A 17171-nucleotide genomic window follows, 5' to 3' on the forward strand; every position below is an offset into this window, starting at 1 on the left:
AGAGAGTGATGCACTTTAAATCAAAGCTTCCTTATTCCTCCACCACAGCATATGACGTTTCGATCAGATAGCTGATCTTTATGAAGTAAATGATAAAGATCAGCTATCTGATCGAAACGTCATATGCTGTGGTGGAGGAATAAAGAAGCTTTGATTTAAAGTGCATCACTCTCTGCTGCCACGGATTTCTTCTTTCTTTGCTGTAGTATATTATAGGGCTTCAGTAAATCACTGCAATGGTCATCACCTAGTGGCTCCTTATGATGTTGGGAGAAGTAAAAACACAATTACAAGTGGTCACTGCGCCACTTCAGGCTTTCTGTCCAATAATTATTAATCTGTATTCTGATCCTTAGAGAGCCTGAAAACACTTTCTTCAGAAGACCGCAATGTTATATGGGGTTGCTTGTCTGCCTCATCTAAAGCCCACCATTAGGGCTTCTGCACACTGGTGAGAGAGATATCGGGCTGCGATTCACGGCCTGATATCGCCCTCACCATCCTTCTGAAAACCCCTGGATACGAGGAGTTTTCACATGGAAACAGCCTTGCATCACAGCAGGCCTGAAGGAATCTCCTGCCGCAGCAGTCACAGCCATAGCAGGAGATAGCGATCTTCTCCCATTGATTTCAATGGGGCCGGCGCTGTGGCAACCCCAAGATGGGAGGCGGTTTTATTTGAAAACCGCCTCACATCACCGCGGGGATTCCATTCATCTCCGCCATGACTGTCACAACCGCGGCAGGAGATCACGTTGTTCTTCACTGCTTTCAATGGGGCTGGTAGCAGATGCGTTTAACCCTGCAGATGCCACATTCATTGCTGACAGTGGCATCTAAAACATTGAAATCAATGGGAGAAGATTACTGAAGGAATCCCCTTCTGCAGCTATCACAGGCCACAGCAGGTGATTGTGATTTTCTCTCATTGGTTTCCAAAGGTGCCAGCGCTGCTGCTGCCGCCGACCTATTGAAGACAGTGGGTGATATTGACAAAAGAAAGAACATGCTGTGATTGGCTTCCTGCATTGCATTGAAACGTTGTGCAATGCAGGAAAACAATCGCAAAAGACTGGGTTTCATATTTGTGCATCTCGCAACACACAAATGTCGCACGATTGTATCGCCAGTGTGAAGGCGCCCTAACATACAAAAGAATTGATGCTTTTCAACTATGGTTTATTCGCAGACAAATGCTTCAGATAAAGAACTGCAATGGAAACTTGATTGATTTAAATTGTTGTCTTTGTTGGTTTCACTTATTTTCAGAATACATAGTGTGAGAATCTTTGTCGTCTTCTGTGTACATCATTAAGTACTTATAGTTGTATGTAAAAAAGATTATTCCAATGTACAATCATTCCAGCTTCGATACTTCATGCAGGTACGCTGCCAAAAGTTTGATGCCTTGAATATAGTTGTACCTGAAATGCAATGAACAAAGTTAAAAATTTTCAAATTAAAACCACAGCCATTAAGACTTAACCGCTTAGTGACCAAGCCTGTTTGCGTCTTACTGACGGAGCCAAATTTTGGAAATCGGACATGTGTCACTTTAATATGGAATAACTCCATAAAGGTTTTGCATATCCAAGTGATTCTGCCATTATTTTTTTTTGCCACATATTGTACTTCATTTAGGCGGTAAAAATAAACAGAATGTGTATATTAAAAGCGTCAAAATTGGGAACATTTTGAAAAAAAATAAAATCATTTTTTCACATCTTTAATGGCAATATCTCAAATATGTGCAAACAATCTAGAAATTTTTGACAAGATATATATTTCCATCTGGATGCACATGGGAAAAGTTAGTTTTTTTAACCATTTAAGAGACATACAAATTTAACATTGTTTATCAACATTTTGAGGAACACTTTATTTTCCGGCACCAAGCCAAGATTGCAAAGGCTCATAAGTGTCAGAATTATAGATACCCCCACAAATGATCCAATTTTAAAAATACACCCCTTAATGTAGTCACTGAGGGGTGTCAGGAGTATTTTGACCCCACAGTTTTCTTTCAGGAATTACTTTTACATGATAGCCGTTATCCATTGGATAGCAGTAATCACGTGACCAGGGACCATGTACTGCAGCCCCCCCCGTGAGATCTCCAGGCTCTTAGCTACATTTAGTAGCCAGGTGCGGGCAGATTTTAAATTACCCCATCAATCTGCGGCTTCAACGCATGCGTCTGCCATCTTGAAGCTGGTGATTGTTCGATCCCTAGATTGGTACACTGCATTACTTATGGGGGGGCTTAATAAGCGGAGTTACATGGCAGACATGGAGACCTGTCAGGCTTCTGGCTTCATTGGATCCCATTGGTACTTTGATTGTATTGCGATATACCGATAGGCGACAGGAGCCCCCCTCCCCCTGTCATTTACTTACATACTGCAGTTGCTATCAATTGTGGCATGTAAGAGGTTAAACTACCAGGAGCTAAGGTTTCTCCGCTACTTGCTGTTAGAGCAGGAACCTGGCTGTCAAATATCCAGCCAAGCAACCACCTTACGGACATGACTGTACAGGGTTAAAGCCCATAAGTGAGGTCAGTAAAAGGCATATTGCAGTCTCTAATGGGTTAAGGCAAGAAATTAGAAAAATGATACAAGTATATTGTTATTGTCATAATTAGGAACAAGAGGACAGTTCTTACCTATTCAGCTTTTCATTTTGGGAATGTGCCCCATCATCTGCAGCACCAACAGGCAGCAACATAACATTCTTTCCAGTTGCTTCTTGGAAGGTTAGAGTCACAGGGATGCTTCCACCTTCTCTGGTCAGGTCCGGTTCAACATTAAACACTGTATAGATTACAATATATAGGCAACGTGTAAAAGGCAATAATTCAGATAGAACTTGCATGCTAAAGTTCTTCAATAAACTACCAATGCCAATGTAGGAGACTTGGTGCAAGGCTAATTTTCAATTCCCTATGGCTTCGAAATCAAGGAGAGGCTATCAAGATAAAAAAGGCAGCTTAAAAAGAACATTTCGGTTGGAAGAAGCCATCCCCTGTCCATAGGATAGGAAATAACTAGCTGATCATTGCAAGTCCAAACACCGATCCCAAGATCAGGGGTCCAGTCGTCTTCCAGATGGATAGGGTAGAGGTCATGCAGGCATCCCACCACTCCATGCAGGCTAATGATAGTGCGCCAAGCGCTTAAACTCTGCAATTTCTGGCACAGTCATTACAATGCCCTAGTGATGTGCCGATGCAACCTCCGCTCCATCAATTTGGGATAGTTGGGGGTACCAGTGGTCAGACACCCACCAATCAGCTAGTTGTTCCCCATCTTGTGGATAGGTGATGCTTTCCAACTGAAATACCCCTTTAAAATAAGCGTGGAACTGATAAAAACTACTACCAAATGTATTTCAATAGAGTCAAACCAGACTGAAGTTTTCATACCAGTTTTCATGGCTTTTCTCCCAGCCATGTAGTGAGGGTGGTTGAAGTCTGCAACCCAGGGTTTTCCTCCATGGCCCATTGTAACTTTAAATTTGTTGGGACTACCCAAAGCCTCAAACTGCTTGGTTAAGTAGTCTTCCACCTTAAATATTAAATGCAAATCTGATGAGAATCACAAAGACATCCATCCATCTAAATATATATTTAAGGAGCACATGAGAAGCAAGATGAAAGGTTATGTTGCTACTGTTGTATTTTAAAGATTAATGTAGCTTGGAAAATACAGTCACTACTAGAATCCATTCGTGTATCGGTTATTAGCCCGTCGGTCTGGCAGAAGAGATCCATGCAGATCCTGTCAACAGAAATTGTAGGTCCTGTGGACAGAACCTTGAGTCAGTCTTGAGGTACTGCTGGCATTAACCACCGGTATAAGGGGAGCAACCAATAATAAAGTTTTGCACTTGTTCCCCTGTGGATAGGGAATAAGTATCTAACTGGTGGCACAAGTCCTTCGAGAGGAGCAAGTGTCCCTCTTCGTAAGCATATCAAGACCAGTGGGCAACATAGGATGTGTGAAGTTCTGTAGAACCAGGACACTGGAAATGAACTACAATATGCACATATAGTTTAATTTTCTTCAGAGCAGAATTATTAGAAGCACCATGGACCGACTCATACCGTATGGGCGTCTTTCCCCAGCACTGTGAACAGCACTCATGCCATCTCTATTGCTTCTATAATACACTGCAGTACTACTTTCAGGTACCCTATTAGGTGTACTTAAGATGGCAAAGGCCCACTGTGCGATAGTAATTTATCCATACCCCCATAATTTCAGGTGACGGAGGGGCCCATCTCACTCAGTCTAACCACTTAGATGCTATGGTCGCTGTTGATTGTGGCATCTAAGGGGTTAAAAAACTAGGATCAGTGTAATCACCGATCCTAGCTGTTACATTAAGGTGACATCTGTATAAATAGAGATGACAACCGCAACAGCACTCATGCCATCACTATGCTGTACATTAACTATAAGTGGTAAGGTTACGCTAATACACTAGCAGTCTAGAACAGGATAATAGGGGGGGATCTCCAAAATTTCATAGCATGTCAGCCTTCCTAGATATGCAAGAGGCCAGATCTGTAGCCGACTCGTCAGTCTTTAAAGTATTTTTAAGTAATTACATTTATAAAGATTAGAAAAAGTCCTACCTGTTTCTGCACATCATCAGGGGTCATATGGGGCACCAGCCTTATAGAGAATTTGCCTATGACTTTTCTAGGAATCACCGTTTTGGCTCCGCTGGCAGAGAACGCTCCCTCAATGCCATGGAGTGAGAGCGATGGAAATCTCCACCTGTGCATCAGTATCTGTTCCTGAAAGAGTGACCAATGCAAAATGTAAAAATCCACAAACTGACGAACTTGTCACCTCGATTACCTGTAACAGGTGAACCCACATGGCATCTCTGGGCAACTACAATCAGGATTCACAAATCTTGTAAAAATATAAATAGGCATAGCTCATCTTTTCTTCATTTTCTATCCCCACTCATAGTTCAAAGAGGAATACTTAATTATTTTTTTTTTCAGTGTAAGCATTTTTGTAGTGTGTTTAATCCGTTTATTCCACACATTTTTCATAGAAAACCCTAAGCAGGTGGAGAGGTTGTTGCTCAAGAAATCAGTCTTCAGTCAACTGGATAGCTGACCACGGAGCTCCCATCTGCTCTGCGCCTGCACGGTTATCTCTAATGCATGAGCAGCAGTTATCCATATTACAGTTTGTCAATAAGGCTGCTTTATATTTAGTTAGTTTCCAATACTTCCACCACTTTTTTTTTGTGTTCATAACCCGTCCTGCCTGCTCTCATCTGTCCCCCCGGTGTTGTGAAAGGAGAAGCCATTCTGTGCGGACAGCTTCTCTCGACAGTGCACCCATTTCCCACCGGACCCCCTGCAATGTCAGGGTCTCAGTGCATGGGGTGGTGCCTTTTGAAAGCCAAACTGACTAAGGAGTTTGGTTTTCATACATCTGCATGTTTAGCCTTTAATCCTTATCAGTTTTCTTGCCTTGTTAGGCTACACTCACTCGGGTGTGAATCTCGCACGTTTTTTTTTTGCGTTGCGAGACGTGCAAATATGAACTCTATTCTTTTGAATGGAGTTATACACAGGGGCGATGTTTTCCCTCACAGCGATGCTGCAAGGTAAAAAACAAAAACGCTGCATATTCCATTTTTTCACGTCCCTCAGAACGCATCACGCATTATTTTCAATGGGACAGTTGAACACGTCGCATGCAGTGTGATGCGCGAGCAAATGCAATGTAACGTTTCCCATTGCAATCAGCGGGAAACACTTGCCGCTCCTCTGACACGCGTAAAACAAGCGCCGGAGGATCGGAACTTCGGAGAAGTAAAAATCAGCGAAGGCGTGACAGCATATGCAGTACAAAAATTCTTTATCCCCCCCATTCAAAAACTTGTCAAGCATGAGAAGTGATACAAGGAGCTTTGCATGAAAACCACCTCACATCCACGGTTAAAACGCACGTCGACCAGCGCGATATCGTGCCCGCCCATGTGACTGTAGCCTTACTGTTCTAGTATTCTAACACATGCCAACATATTTCCTTTAATTATTAGGACGTTGTCCATTTACATTGGGATTTTTAAAAATCATTTGTCTAATAAAAGAAAAACTATTCTGAACAAAAAAAAGTTTTTATTTTTATTTTTTTAAATTAAATAATTCCCCCGTACCTTAGATTCATGTAGGAGTTTGGAAGCGCCAACATCTTTAGCGAATTCCTCTAGATCAAAGTCAATAGCTTCATAAATTGCTTGCTCATTAATGGAGACGGGCTCCACGGTGTCGTACATTCCAGGTATGAGAATCTTCCCCTTCTTGTCCAATAAACTGCCTTGGGGGGAGAAAAGAAGAAACAGCACTTAGTGTGGGATGTGCTAGATATTCTTATATAGTGCCAACATATGCCACAAGGACGTAGCGGACATGGGGACACCGCTGAAGGTTGGCAATGTGGAGCCAGATCAAAACAGGCCCTAAGGATGTCAGAGGGGTCCGGAGCCAATAACATTTCCTCTATGAGCCATAATAGAGAGCTCTGACGCCCTGGTGGCCATTATGGGGAAATGCTGACATCCCCCCTTTAATAGCTTTACATTTTTAAGCCTGGACTGAAGTAGAGGCCAATCTCATGTCTTCTATAAGAGATGAGCATAATGGGACACAGATTTATGAGACTATCTAGAACACACAAAAAAAACAAAACACGTTTTAGTTGCACCTAGTAACTAATCACAGCACAGCTTTCATTTCACCACAGCAGAATACAAAATAAAAGCTGTGCTGTGATTGGTTGCCCACTAACTGCCCTTTTAAACAGGACGATTGGCATTTCAAGGAGTGCACGAGCAAGTGACGTCACCGCCAATTTGGTGGCAGTTCATGCAGAAGTGTTTAGACAGGCAGATCATCGTTGACTTCTCGCTTTGTGCTTCACATTCCTACATGAAACACTAAGCAGGAAGAGTTTAAACGCAACGATAAGTGAGCGAGCCGGCGATGATTTTTATGTAGGCCAAGACTGAGCGACAGTGCACGATGGCTCGCGTTTAGACTTAACGATTATCACACACTTTCGTTCGAGCGACAAACGTTATCTGGGTCAGAGAGGCACCTACAAAGTGTGAGGAGACACCTAGGAGGTGAGTGAGAATTATAAGGCCATGCATGCTACTCTGGGAAACATTTTGCTTATAGAAAGAATGCTGCCAGTCAATAGGGGGCGCTGCAGAGGTATTGGCAGCATTCCTTAAATAAGAAAGATGGAACATCAATAGGTGGCGCTGCAGAGGTATTGTTTCATCTTCCTTATTTGCAATCGTTACGTGTTAAGACAGTTTCATAAATCTTCCCTAATGTCTCCAGATCGTAAATGGTACCTACAGTTTGGAGGAACTTGAAACTATTAAGGAATTGCATTTTCTTACTGATTTTACTATAAATGGGTGATGTAAAACTAGCAGAGCGCAGCAATGTGGAGATAAAACTTCCTGCAGTCGCCACTAGAGGCCACCACTTGTGCTGGTGTATATACAACCTATGAGAAGCATGCTGCAGATCTGCTAGATTAGTCTCTCCTGAGGATTTGCAGCATATTAGGGAATAACAGATATCTGAATACATTACATAAAGCCTACCCATTAGAGAAATGAGATCAGTCATGGCTTCATGGACAGAACCTCCATAGACTCCAGAGTGAAGATCCTTTTCACTGCATTCAACCTACAAGGGGAAGAATCAAAAGAAGTTTCAGCTAAAGGGCGAGACAAGTCCACTCATTTATCTCCTCTGTCTCCAGTCAAACACATTTATAGGCTCCATGACAAATGCTGGACCCACTGTGATCACACTGATGGGATGGGCAGATATGGCAAGTCCTTACATCTCACCCAAGTTTACTACATCTTATATAGTGGTTTCTACCTGTTCAAATTCTGCTTCAGATTTTGTTGGTAATTTCCATGGTCTGTGTAATCTGCCCTTTACACCACAACCTGAACACGGAAGCAGACAGCACCTTGTACAACACGACTCAATCCTACCCGACCACCCGAAGTAGTCAACGGAAAGTGGAGACTAACCTACAGTGCCGACACGAGGGAACAGCTAAACGGGTCATAGATAAACAAAGCCTGAGGTATCATCACTACATACATGATGCCATAAAGGTCTATTACAGGGGTATCCAACCAATACCTAAAATGAAAGGTTATACACTTTTCTGAGCACTGACCCATGTTTGCCTCAAGCTCAGCATGCTTGGAGAACACCAAGCTGGACCATTACAGACAGTCGTAAGGGAACTGAAGGCCTTTGTATTGGCAATTGGTGACAGACCCTCACCGATCACTGTTTTTGGCATATGGATATACCATAAATGTATCCGATAGATCAGTCAACTCTGTTACTTCCTGCTATCCAATCCCTTATTAACCCTCTCCAATCCAATTTGTATCCTGGTTTTCCCTGGGGGCTTACTCTTTTTCTGTCGTTATACTATACAACGGCCTATTTGCTGGCTAAAGCCAGTACTGCATGCGGTGACACGTTGGATAGGCTCCGACAGCAGAGAGGCTGGCAATATACAGTAAGAGAACCCCGACGGACGTCTTTCAGCATCGGAGCTGTACAGCCTTAAATCATAATGTCTTTAGACGTCAGACAGTGGATTGGAAAGGGTTAAGGCAATGATACAAGTAAATGTAGGCACTGTATAAGCATAATAACCTGTCCACCTGTATAAATCCTAATGTAACTCACCATTTTGGAATTCCATGTGTAGAGAAAGTTCATATAAAATAAATCTATGTAAACTTCAACTTCGCTTTACGTCTAGAGGAAAGCAGGTTTCTACACCAACACAAAAGGGGGTTCTTTACTGTAAGAGCAGTGAGACTATGGAACTCTCTGCCTGAGGATGCGGTGATGGCAAATTTGAGAGCCTCTCGAGTGACACAATATTATATGTTATAATCATTAATTGCTTCAGAAGGGTTGTTGATCCAGAGATTATTCTGATTGCCAGATTGGAGGAAGTTTTTCTTTCCCCTTAAATGGGGAAAGTTTGGTTTCTACCTCATTGGAGTTTTTTGCCTTCCTCTGGATCAGCATTGGGGAGGCTGAACTGGAAGGACATGTGTCTTTTTTTGGCCTAACATACTATGATTTGGCGTATGCTATATTTCAAAGTAAAGGTGTGCCGATCTACCGGCAGCCAAAATACGTTTGACATAATCTACATTTCTGAGCCGAGTAACACTCCATACCTCAATGAAAAAATAGCAGATACCACGTAGACCATATGTGATGCACGGCTTGTTCTTCCCTAGCCAGTAGTTATCGGAAATGCAGACATAATCCACCCCCTTGAAAAACTTATCCTTCTGAGCAAAGATCAAGTCATCAAGGCCTTCTGATCCGGACTCCTCCATTCCTTCAAAGCAGAACTTCAGGTTGACGGGAAGGTCCTTTGGAATAAAAGATAGTCAGGTTTTCCACTTATTTCCATTTGGTTTATAGATAACCTAAGCAAAGTGAAGCCCCCTCAACTAACCACCGGTTATGATTGGAGAAGGACATGTATATGCCAGTGACGTGTGGGTTACTGGATGTGCTAAACTGGGGAAGTACAATTGGCAAACTAGTAGCAAAGCTAGAAGTGGAAAGACAGATCTCATGTAGTCCTACATAATGGGAGTTTATAGGGGCGGTGCCTTTATAATAGCTGACTTGCTGTAGTGGAGTTGGGGTTAGCACAAACACATAGTATATGGTCCTAACTGTTTTCATGGCAAGTCGTGGAATACTACACTGCAGTACCAGCAGGCTGCCCTGACAGCTGCCATGCTGATCACTGCAGCTGATGCATTTAGAAAGACTTCTCCACAAGACAACCCTTTTACATTACAATTTACGGAACACTTAAATGCATCTTTGCTAAGGAAATAAAGAGGTTGTACTATTCACAATTCCTTTATCTTTGGAACATGCCCATTTATAAGGCTATGATCATACAGTGGAAATTAATGCAATGCCACATTAAATTGAACTAGGTGGACATGGGTTAAAAAAAAACAAAAAAAACCCAGAACTATTAAACTAGAATTCCATGCCCTACTCTATACAGCTTGTGTAGGGGAAGAAGAGGGACATGTGGATTTGTTCCACTACGCTGGGCTAAATCCGCATGAGACCACAGTTGCTTCAATGCAAATTCACATTAAACACATCATTTTCTGCCACAACTATTTGAAATCAGTGTTGGAGTCTTCCAACTGGATTGCAGTTGTGCAAACAGTGTGAACGTTTGCACGCGTTAGCAGGCGCAGAACAATACACCCGCCGTTCTGCTTGCTGGATTGCAGCAGGTAACGTGAGTTCCCAGTGAAGCTTGCAACACTCCAAAATCCACAGCCGATGAGGTTTAATCACCAACTCCAGCACAGTTAGTGCTTTACCTGCTTTGTTTGCTGATAGGCTTCGATGCAATTAAGCCATGCAAGCACAGGACCTTTGTCATCCGAGGAACCTCTCCCATACAGTTTAGCTGGACAAAAACAAGACAGATAGAGATAATTTAGTCAGTAACAAAGTCCTATTTATCAGCACCATTAGTGACTGTAAAATACTACTTAAGCCAATATGTTCTTATCTCTAAGATGTGCAATGTGAAATGTCAGCATGTTACCGGGTGCAAAGGTACAAGTCAACTCAAAGCTCAGATCACGGCCTGGTAGATATCACTGCTACAGCGTCAACCGGTGGCGTGCACAAAGGTGTGAGAGCGGGTTCACATCGACGCTTGGGGAGCAGGAAAGCGGAATCCTTGCAGCCATACGACTGCGTCTCTGGATGGAACTGAACAACGCTGGATGGACACCATTGACTATAATGGGGCCCGTCCACTTTCCTCCCAGATGCCTGGCTTTTGTACAGAAGAAAATTTTCTGCTGGTATCTTAAGTCAAATATGTGATGGAACATACAGCTGGAATTTCTAATGCGGATGTGAAACCGGCCTGACCCGGTTTCTACAAAAAGCAAGTCTGAGATATATAAAAAAAATTTTTTTTTTCTATATATATTTTTCGCTTCCCTGCTGGGAGGGAAACGGTCCCAGGTCCCGGATGACCAACCATCCACAACTGAATTGCTTGGCTACAGTGGTAGCTGCGCTCTGGAATATGGTCTTCCATGTAAAGTGCTGTCATAGGAAATCATCCAAGTGTAAAGGTTAAAGTCACGAGCGACAGGTTTGTTGCAAACATTTCTGTAGGAGAGCAGCCAGAAGATGTGAGGAGACTTAAGGCCCATTTAGACAACGATTATCGCTTAAAAGACATCTTTTGAGGGTTGTGTCTAAAACGCACTGACACCATACACTGTTCATGCACTATTTTTTCATCGCTCATTTCTAGCAAGCTAGAAATGAGCGATGAGCCTCATCAGTGCCGCACAGTGATTTTCTCAGTGGGCGGCACTGAAAGCAGCTGACAGTGCCGAGAACAAAAGAGCTATCAGCGTTCCTGCTGTTTCTCGGAGCTAGCAGCTTAGCAGGACACCGCTGATAACTGGGAAAACAATGCAGCTGTTTGCATATACCAAATAGCCGTTTTGTTCTCCAAACTATCACGACTGTGTCCCGCTCTGCCTGCATAACTTTTAAGCAGCTAATTAGCTACTATAAAGTATGCAAGGATGAGCGCTCACAACTGTCACTCAAACTTTCGCTTGTACGAATTTTGAGCAATCACTGCTCCGTGTAAATGGGCCTTAACAATGCCTCCACAGCGCCACCACCTATTAGATGACAGCATTACTGCAAGTCAATGTCAGACCTTTTGTCAAACCTTAGGCTGGATTCACACGAACGTATATCGGCTCGGTTTTCACGCCTGGAATAGCCAGGAGCAGGAACTGAGCTCCCACCCCCTCTCTGCCTCATCTCCACCCCTCTGCACTATTTGCAATGGGGAGAGGCGGGGCAGGGGCGGGGCTGATTCTCAGAACTTAGCCCCGCCTCCTCTCATTGCAAAAAGTGCAGAGGGGCGGAGAGGAGGCAGAAAGGGGGCGGAAGCACAGTGCCTGCCCCTGGCTCTTCCATCCTTCCCCCCCTGCACATGAGGATAACGTATATCGGCTTGGCGTGAAAACCGAGCCGATATACGTTCTTGTGAATGCACCCTTATAACAATGACTGGTAATATAATCCAAAGCCAGAATCTTTAAGAAGATCAGCTTTATTTATGTAATTTTTTTTATTATTCAAAAAAAGAAACAGAATGAAACCCTCCAACATGATATAGAAGGAGTTTATTCTAGAAGCTGGGTTATTTGAAGAATTTTGACAGCATTTTAAATCTGACTAGTTTCCAGAGATTTTAAATAATTTGATCAGCATTTGTTTGAGAGAAGGTATACGAGATGTATACATTGGGACGACCAAGGTGTGTGAATCTCACTGAGGGTCCTTTCAGACGAGGTGATACATGTGTGAACGAGCCGGTGACGTCACCGCTGGCAGGTTTGCTCTCCTGCAGCCTGTTTAGACAACAGACACACCGTTGGCTCCTTCAGTCTTTCCCATTCGTTATATAAGTGAATGAGAACAACTGAACGATTGCTGATTACAAGGAATGAGCCGACGATGATCTTTATGCCTACAGAAAGTTATCGATGAAAGAAAAGTGAACGATCATCGTTAGTCGTTCGCTCCCATTTAGACTGAGCAATTCTCCTTCACTTTCGCTCGTTTAAACGATAATCGTTACGTCTTAAAGCGCCTCAAACCCCTCCCCCCCATAGTTCAGCTTTTCTTGGACCTCTTTCAATACAGCATTGTTTTAATTACTTTTACTTTGCTGTTGGCAGTCTAACAATATAAAATAAGGAGAAAACAATCACCAAAAGTTTACATAGAGAGAGTGAACAAATGGAAAACAGGAACCCGGTACACTGCACAGATGGGATTTGCTGATCCCGTCCCAGTGATTCATGATGGTCACGGCCTCATGTGCGCCATTTATCAAGACTCCCCCTGACCTCAATACAACACCGCATGCCGCCAACATAGTAGGATTAGTTATTGTTGCTGCAGTAAACAAAACCTAAAGGAAATGAAACTGGAGTTTCCTGTTATTTGTCTATTGCACAATCCATCTCCGCCTGACAATGGAGAATTGTGACAGCCCTAAAGATGCCAAATGTCATCTGTTTGCAGGAGAAGAATGCCCTACATACATAAGACTGTGGCGCTTACCATCTCTTTCCTCCAAGACAAAGGGCTCGCTGTCCCATCCATCCTCCAGGGCGGCCGGTTGGACATCCAGGTGACCGTACACACACACCGTCTTCTTACAGGGATCTGAACCCAGGTTGCCCAAAATAATGGGAGGGAGGGGGATTTCTGAGCCATCTGGGAGCTAGGGGACATGTAAGAAAAAAACTGATTTACCAGAAACAGCAATATTTACGCCATACTTGTGTATTGTGCCATATCATCACGTCTGAACAAGACCTAGCAGGACTCCGATGGAGGTAGTGAAATTGGTCATCTCACACGAACTTACTAAAGCTCAGCAAAAACATGTAGTAGCGGCTGTCTGAACCCTAAAGTCAGCCCGGGTTACACTCCGCAGAGAACAACCTGCGTACAAGCAATTTACTGTATTGCGGATAGCCAGCCTAAGGGGTGCGGGACTGACAGCTCTATAATAAGGCACCTCCCCAGATGTACAGCAGTGGCGTATATATATAGTTCATACACAAAGCTGCTGACTGCGCTCTTACATGATGCAATAAGGGCGGTTTCCCCGACACCTTAAGATGACTATACAAGAGTCTGCAGAAACCCATTGTGGGTGGATAATAATTATATACTCATGACAGGCAGTCATCATACAGCAGATTATCCATCAATTGCAAAACTGGCCTGCATGGCAGATATCCAGAGCCCTGAGGACGGAGTCAGCAGGCCGAGGATTGCTCAACTACACGGGAATTTGGAATGGAATTAAGCACCATAATAAATCAATCTGCTGTGAATGATTCACAAGGTCCGCGGGCAGCATGATGGTTATATGCTGGGTAAGCAGGCGGGAAGAGATAAGCATGTAATAAGAGGTACCGGGAAGAGATAAGCATGTAATAACAGGTACCGTTGCTTCTACAGTCCGCTATTAAGGTCAGCTTTATGAGCAGATCTCCAATATGGGGTTGTACAAGCAAGAGCTGCACTTTATGGGTGTCGTCCAGCTGTAAGCCAGCGCTGGTCCATCCTTAGACTCGGCCATCATATATCAGGGGTCCGCGGCCCCCAGTCGATCAGCAGTTTGCAGATCACATGTGCTCATGCAATAACCCGATGTCGGTAGGAAGCAGGCAGCTCCGTTCTCACTGCAGCGGTCACATTTAGGGACCTTTTACATGGCCTGGAATCAGGAGCTGCTGCAAGCCGTGGTAGATTCTGCACCAAAGGCTATAGACTAGAAGATGGCTTAAAACCTGCCTGTAATTCTACACCCACATCTGGGCGGCATTCCGCAGCAGCGTTATTGGATCTGTCTTAATTCCGGCCAATGTGAGAAGATCTTTAATGCAAATGTTATACTCCGCCTGGCCACTGCAGTGAGAACGGAGCTGTCTGCTTCCTGCAGAAATCAGCTCAGTCCACAAGGACACAGGCCGGGTGAACAGCTTATTAGCGGATGTTCCAGGTGGCACTGATCTACCACTGATTGTAAAATGTTGCTAGCCTAAAGGACAACCCCTTGAACGTCTCAAGGGTCCATAACTGCCATATTGCCGTTCAACAAGTAAATGGGACTGACCATTCCAGTCGGCTATACAGCAGATTGGGGGGACTGCTGGGTATCACTCCCACTAATCTCATATGGATGACCTATCCTCAGGTTAGTTCATCAATATATTAGTGACCCGGAGAATCCCGTTAAAGGACTTCCCAGGACTCCGGTCATCAATACCAGATTGGGTGCCAGGAGTTGGACGACCACCAATCCGCCATTCGTAGAAGCCGAGGCACTCCAGCCTCTTCATTGTGTACCAGCGACAGCGCAGTTCAGGTGGCAGCAGCGGCGCAGTCACTCACTTAGATGGGCCTGACCTGCACAAATGTCATGTGACCGATGAACAGGTTGGGAACAGCGCTCCCTACACCCACCTACCCCAAGGACAGGCTTTCATCATCTACTCCCTAAAATCACATTAGCTACACCCAACAAAAACGGCCCTTTTGGAGTCACCTTCTGCTTCCCGATGTCCACCAGCTCCGCACAGCCGCCTAAACGCTCAATCTCCTTGGCAGCCACCTCCATCATCTTCTTGATTTCTCCCCGTTTCTCCGCCCAGGCCGATACACTCTGGATGGCCACCCATTCTGACAGCCTCTGAAAGAAGAAAGAGCAACAGTGTCAAGAGTTCTCCTAAAAAGTATTCTGGGACTTTTACGCTGATGACCCTTTCATCAATATCAGATTAGTGGGGGTGCGACTCCAGGCGCCCCTGCTGATGAGCTGGCTGAAGGGGCTGTGGTGCACTAGCACAGTGCCGTATGTTGTGCAGTGGCTTGGAATGGAACAGCAAGCTCAGCCTCAATCACCGGGAAGACACGGAGCTTGTAGTGTTACACTTCACCCAAAATTACAGTAAAACGCAGCATTTAGAAACGCAGGTCCTAACGGGTCTGGAGGAGAAGGGCCATTCACTGACAGCAAGCAGAGCTCTGCAATAGGGGAGGAGTGTCACACTGATACAAAGTAGCGGGCTGCCCGCTCTCCGGCAGAGCAGCACACCGGCCAGCTGCCAGCCCCGGTATAACGGCCGCCGGCGCCCCTCCTTCCCCGCAGTCAGGCATTACCTTGACATAGATATCCTGGTGGCAGTCCACGTACTGGAAGAGCGTGGGCAGGTCGGACATGGTGGCAGGAGAGCGGCGCTGTGCTGGACAGGAGCGGCCGGCGCACTCTCTATATGTCACACGCGCACTGGCTCTACAGCCCCGCCCACAGCCGGCACACAGCTCACGTGACGCTGGGCGGTCAGCTGACTGGTTCGTGTTGGCGTCTAAGTCAGCGGGGAAGTTCCAGGGGACGTGGGCGGTGCAGAGTCACGTGGTGTAGTCACAGAGGCTGTGTCAGCGGGGATGAGCGGCTGTGAGGACGGACTATATTCCACAACACTTCTGCTAATTCACCCCAAACAACCAATCACTGTGAATCAGCCAACCCAAACAACCAATCACTGGGAATCAGCCAACCCAAACAACCAATCACTGTGAAGCAGCCAACCCAAACAACCAATTAGGTTGTAAATAGAGCAGAAGTGCTGTGGAATATAGATATATGTGGACGGGTCTCCTGGGAGGCTTCTCTGCTGTAAATGCACAGCCTTACAGATGTTACTTAACCCCTTAATGACTAGGCCTATTTTAGCCATCAGTAAACAACAATTTTTGGGGGGTTTTCATTTCCACTTTTCCAAAGCCATAACTTTTTTATTTCTCCATCGACACGGCCGTATGACTGCCAAGTGTAGTTTTTATTGGTACCATTTTTTGCAGCGTTAGGCCTCGGTCAGACAAGTGTGTTTTTTCGCTTCTGTACGTTATTAAAAAAATACGTTCCTCGCATAAGCAGAAAACACGTGAACAAGCACGGTTTCATAGGTGCAGTGCATGTAACCTTGCCCGTTCACTGCAGCAGCTGCTCCACGAAGGTCCACTCAGCACTGTGACGGTGTTTAGTGAGGAGGGGACTCCCCACAGGGATGAAGGAATCCCCTACAATAGCTGTCACAGAGGACTCAATGCTGTCCCATTGCTTTCAATGAGGCCGGCGCTGCTGCCACCCCATTGAGAGCAATGGGATGTAGGCAACCCCCGCAGCAATGATTTTCAGGGGAGCTTAAAATATAATGACAGTTGAGCGCTGACTCTGATTGGTCACAGCACTCAGCCAATCAGAGGTAGTTCTTTCAGGAGGCAGGGATTTTTCAATCCCTGGCAACCAGGAGAAGACTACCGGGGGCGGGGAGAAGAGCCGGACAGGGCTCCTAGGTGAGTTAGGATTTTTTTCCCTGCAGCTAGGAATGATTTTCGGAGTAGGGCTTACGTGGTCTGTTTCCATGGCAACGAACAG

General features: G+C 44.8%; 1 protein-coding gene across 1 annotated transcript; it reads right to left on the reverse strand.

The window, feature by feature from the left end:
* Window positions 1–1162: 1162 nt before the first annotated feature.
* LOC136579146 (cytosolic non-specific dipeptidase-like) lies at window positions 1163–16048 on the reverse strand. Its single transcript, XM_066579491.1, has 11 exons — window positions 15893–16048; window positions 15279–15422; window positions 13277–13439; window positions 10477–10565; window positions 9286–9486; window positions 7657–7741; window positions 6193–6353; window positions 4640–4804; window positions 3425–3566; window positions 2666–2813; window positions 1163–1424 (listed from the first exon to the last, which is right to left on the reverse strand). Exons 1-11 carry the CDS (start codon window positions 15950–15952, stop codon window positions 1358–1360), a joined length of 1425 nt encoding a protein of 474 aa, XP_066435588.1. The 5' UTR covers window positions 15953–16048; the 3' UTR covers window positions 1163–1357.
* Between the last annotated feature and the right edge of the window lie 1123 nt (window positions 16049–17171).

This window comes from Eleutherodactylus coqui, chromosome 9, assembly GCF_035609145.1.
Source record: "Eleutherodactylus coqui strain aEleCoq1 chromosome 9, aEleCoq1.hap1, whole genome shotgun sequence".
Classification (NCBI taxonomy): Eukaryota; Metazoa; Chordata; class Amphibia; order Anura; family Eleutherodactylidae; genus Eleutherodactylus; species Eleutherodactylus coqui.

Coding starts and splice junctions, on each gene's coding strand:
- LOC136579146 (XM_066579491.1), bottom strand. CDS start 15,952: ATGTCCGACCTGCCCACGCTCTTCCAGTACGTGGACTGCCACCAGGAT. Junction 15,423..15,892: donor ACCAGGATATCTATGTCAAG/GTAATGCCTGAC, acceptor TTCTTCTTTCAG/AGGCTGTCAGAATGGGTGGC. Junction 7,742..9,285: donor TCTGCTATTTTTTCATTGAG/GTATGGAGTGTT, acceptor TTCCCCTTGTAG/GTTGAATGCAGTGAAAAGGA.